This window comes from Wasmannia auropunctata, unplaced genomic scaffold (assembly GCF_000956235.1).
Source record: "Wasmannia auropunctata unplaced genomic scaffold, wasmannia.A_1.0 LD334259.1, whole genome shotgun sequence".
NCBI lineage: Eukaryota > Metazoa > Arthropoda > Insecta > Hymenoptera > Formicidae > Wasmannia > Wasmannia auropunctata.
This window is the reverse complement of record NW_012028631.1, coordinates 24,490-28,844: the sequence shown is the minus strand read 5'-3', so window position 1 is coordinate 28,844 and position 4,355 is coordinate 24,490. Positions and strand designations below refer to the sequence as shown.

At 32.8% G+C, this 4,355-nt stretch overlaps 1 protein-coding gene across 1 annotated transcript in view; it reads right to left on the bottom strand.

The window, feature by feature from the left end:
• LOC105458886 (frizzled-2-like) overlaps nt 1-4,355 on the bottom strand; it is an 18,919-nt gene that overhangs the window by 2,826 nt on the left and 11,738 nt on the right. The window contains exons 3-4 of the mRNA XM_011704481.1: nt 621-808; nt 256-540 (exon numbers count right to left, since the gene is read on the bottom strand). Coding sequence (XP_011702783.1) covers nt 256-540; nt 621-808 — 473 coding nt within the window. The remainder of the gene's footprint in view (nt 1-255; nt 541-620; nt 809-4,355) is intronic.

Genomic DNA, 4,355 nt, shown 5'->3' with positions numbered 1-4,355 from the left:
TTGCCGTTGGCAATTTAATTGTGATATTACATACTACTTGGTTCGGAGCTACGGAGATGCACGCGATTTGCGGCCACGTGGTGTTATATGAACCGAAAATTGTAAGATTCACACTAATATTATATGAAAGCACCAAGATTCGCTTTGTACCGTGTTGGCGTTTTAAGATCTCATTTGTTAGTTAACTTTTCACGGTCTTTCCTGATACTCATTTATTTTATTTCATATTTACTGAAGGAAGGAGTTTTTACTTACTGGAACATAACTCGGGCCATCAACCTGACTGACGCAGCTGAGATTTTCAGCGCCAATCGCTCCACGGACGATGTAAGCCACGGAGAGGAGATTGTAGCAAAGCGCTAGAAAGACTATTGGCCTCTCAGGATAACGAAATCTGGATGGTTCGACCCAGAAGGTCAACAGAGTGAAAAGCGTCGACAGGAAGCACAACCATGCCCAGCCGGTCATCCAACGCTCGGCGAATTTTTTGTCCTCCGCGCGATAATATGCGTCGGTACCACAACGTGGTGCGCAAGAAATCTGAAGCACAATCACGAAAAATGTTGAAAAAGAAACTGTATATAATTTTAGCTTTCTCCTACTCGTTCGCTTATTCTAACCATTTCCATATCGGGTATTTGCACAAAATGTGGTGGACATTGATGATGCTGTTGCTGCTGTTGAATTCGTGTAGGGATTTGCGGTGATCGTTCGTGCATTACCGGCCACTGCTGTTGAATGGTTGGCAGTATCGGTGAACTAGTGTCGTTCAACGTTTCGTTCGGCGGCTGCACGCACAACGTATTTCCTGCAATAGTAAAGAGAGTTAGGGTTATTTCAACATATAATTTAATTACCATACATTATATGTTTTTAACATTTATATGATTTAAACTATTAAGATTCCCAATTGCCATCAATTTTGAAGAAGTATTTTATATATGAATAATTTTAAATGCGGACATATTATTTTAAACTTTCTTTCTAAATTTTGTCATTCAAAGTTAGCAAATTTGTACAATTCTAATTTTGGTAAATTTCTCACACAATGTCAAAAATATATATTTCAATATCTCTGCTACAAATTTTGTAAGGAAAAAAAAAACTACGATTTGCATTTGCTATATGCGATTGTCGAATGGCAAAAATATGATAAAATTTGCTAACAAAATACAACAATAGATAAACATTCAAAATCAACTTCGCTCGTATAGTTTGACGCAACTCGAATATGTCAAAAACAGATTTTGTAAGGTGTTTGTTACGAATTTTATCGGCAGAATTTTATCAGCAAAAATAGAATCTGATTATGATGAAAAATCGAATGTTAATTGAAACAGAGCAGAATCTACCGTTTTGTTATGGCCATTTAAGGCTGCTTATTAAATGATACATTTCATTTAATATAGTTACAAAACGATGGTTTAGTAACTCCAGTTTTATTCTGTTTTTGCTGTCAGACTGTCGGTTTCAGAGCCTTTCGTGTGTTGCGTACCTTTACTTCGTTTTTCTCACAAAAGATGAAAAATTATAAGATAATAAAGAAATGATCAACGCCTAATTGTAAGATATTTTATTTAATTTCGTTAATATTATTCGAAAGAGAAGAGTCGTTTATATCTCTTTTGATTTTTTTTGTACCTCAAATCAAAAAATTCGAAACTAAAGCGTATTTCATTTTTTGGAAATACTTCAAGAAAATAATTTGGCTATTTTTGAGAATATCGCAAAACAATCATTGGCATTCAAAAGAAAATCATTTTTGTATCTGTTTGTATATACTTTTTTTTAGTTTCGTTCCTCAAAATAGTACGTCGGAACTATAACGGAATTACACATTTCAATTTTCAATGTAGCGATTGCACCGTCGCTACTCCGGCTGCAATAAGCGAAAAATATTTCACGTCGAAAAAATTTGCGAAAAATACGTATAACACTAGCGTCCAAGGACCTCTTCTGCTTCGATGAGAGAAAAAACGAGAACAAGACACAAACACACGAAACAGATCAGTTGGCGCAAATAACGAAAAAGCATAACAACTCTCGATGCTTTCTAAATATTGTGTATGTATATCTTTTCTCGTTGAGCATATCATTACTGCATCGAAGGTAATACCATGTACGTCGGATGATGATAGATGATAAATTTTGAATAATCATGACTGCACGCGCAGAAAAACGAAACGTTGCTTAAATTTAAACCTTAAATTTATAAAGCTTTCTCTCGTAAATAATCAAAGGACAAAACAGACTCAGAAAGAGAAGTTATGCAACCGATCACGAGATGGAATGAAATTGGGGATTCGGTAGATACCATCAACTCCGATGTGGATGATATTTTCGTGTAAAATAACTTTAAATTGTAATCGAACTCAAAAGACGACCAAAATTAATTCCCTTCGCTATCGCAATCAGCTAATATTCTTAAATCTAAACAAACATTCTAAAACCAAATCAAAAAGGCGTCAAAATTATAATTTATTATTTTGTAAAATGTTAAATTGTTTAATCTTAATGTCCTTTCTTTACACATTTTTATTATATATTAAATGTTACTATGATATTTTTATAAAATATATCGTAATTCAAGTTAATAGTTTTGATATATGATGCATGCAATTACAATAACATTTAACAGGGCTAAAAAGATTCATTAATAGCACACAGAATGACTATATATATTCTTTAATTATTATATTTTACGCAAAATAAATTTGTAAAATATAAAATATTGTAAATAGTGTAAAATATTGCCATAACATGCTTTTGGTATAATAATAATCTTCAGAGGTCAGTAAGTCTTTTTAAAATGACCAAAAAATTAAAAAAAATTTTTATATTTTTTGAAAAGTTTAAGAATGTGTGAAAAATATATCCTTTTAAAAATTCTAAATATTCAGAAGGTTATGAGAAGGTTATCTTTTTCAAGACTGCGCGTTTATATGTATAAAAAATCAGACAGAAAGCTACAAGACGGAGAAACTAAAAGATAGGAAATAAACTTGTAACATATGTAATCACAATTATTGTCTAGTTTAGACCTTCAAGTTACAGAAATTATTTAATTTATTTATAAAAATGTGTCAAATCGTAATTAATTTACTAAAAAAATGTTTGGAAGTTTTACAATAAATCAGAACGAAAGTTTCAATGCTATTTAGTTTTTAAGCATAACATATATACATATATAATAGTGATCAGAAAATTGTCGAATTACAATTTTATAATTACGGAAATTTTCAATGAAAAATAAAATTAGAATTATATTGCAGTACTTAAAATATTGATGTTAATGGAAATAAAAAATCAGCCTATAAACCGAATGTCAGAAACATCGAAAAAGACGGAAATGGCTCACAGAGAAGAACAAAAATGGCACTTCATGAGTTCTACGAAGAAACAAAAGACTTATTAGATAATCTTATTATTAGAGTGATAAATTAAGCATTAAAGCATTGATATAAATATAAATATAATCTATTGCTAAATGTATGAAAAACATTATAAAACTAGTAATTTTTTTCTAAAAAACAATATTTTTAATATTGCGGGAAAATTTTCCGAGAAAACCGTCACTTGAGAAATTTACTTCAAATTTTACATACACAATATTTTATTATTCATATATTTATTTAATTTTGGTATTATAATGATTAATGTAGCACACGTTGGACGGAAAGCGTGCTTCTCATTGGTCTCTCTAGTTGGTAGTTCAATGTCCACTTTCTAGAGGCGCTGAAACCAGCTAAACCGCTATCGCAGCTAAATCGCGGGCATGACCGCTCTCAGGATCCTCTCTGGCCAGACTCTTAGCTAGGGACTCTACTACCGCCTAGCTTTATCTCGAAGTTTTGCCTTGTCAGATTTCCGATTCAATATCTCGGAAACGAAAGTTCTAATAATTAGAAATCTAATGACATTTTCGTTATATAATGTCGATACGAGCTTTCGATTGAGATCAGTCCGAATGAAATCGGTGCAGTCAATCCCGAGATCTCGAAATCGAGTCTACGAAAATGCTACTTTGGCGATTCCAGTTTTCGTCATATTCTTCTTCTTATTATTCTTATTCAGACAGTCCGCCAAGGCGCATTCACAACGCAAGCGGTTGTCGCGTCAAGATGCGTTCTTATGTGAAGTTCTTATGTGAGGTTACGCGCATAGTTCGAAAACATAACGTGTCTTTATGTGTCATTATTGCAATATACAGGGTGGACCATTTTAATCCATCCAGTCGAATATCTCGAAAATCAAGCCCGGGAGAGAAAAATGTTTCAGACAAAAGTTTTCGGATTTCGAGGGGGACATAAGACATTGGTTTGACCCTAAGTGGCGTCGTCAAGGTCAGGACAAGG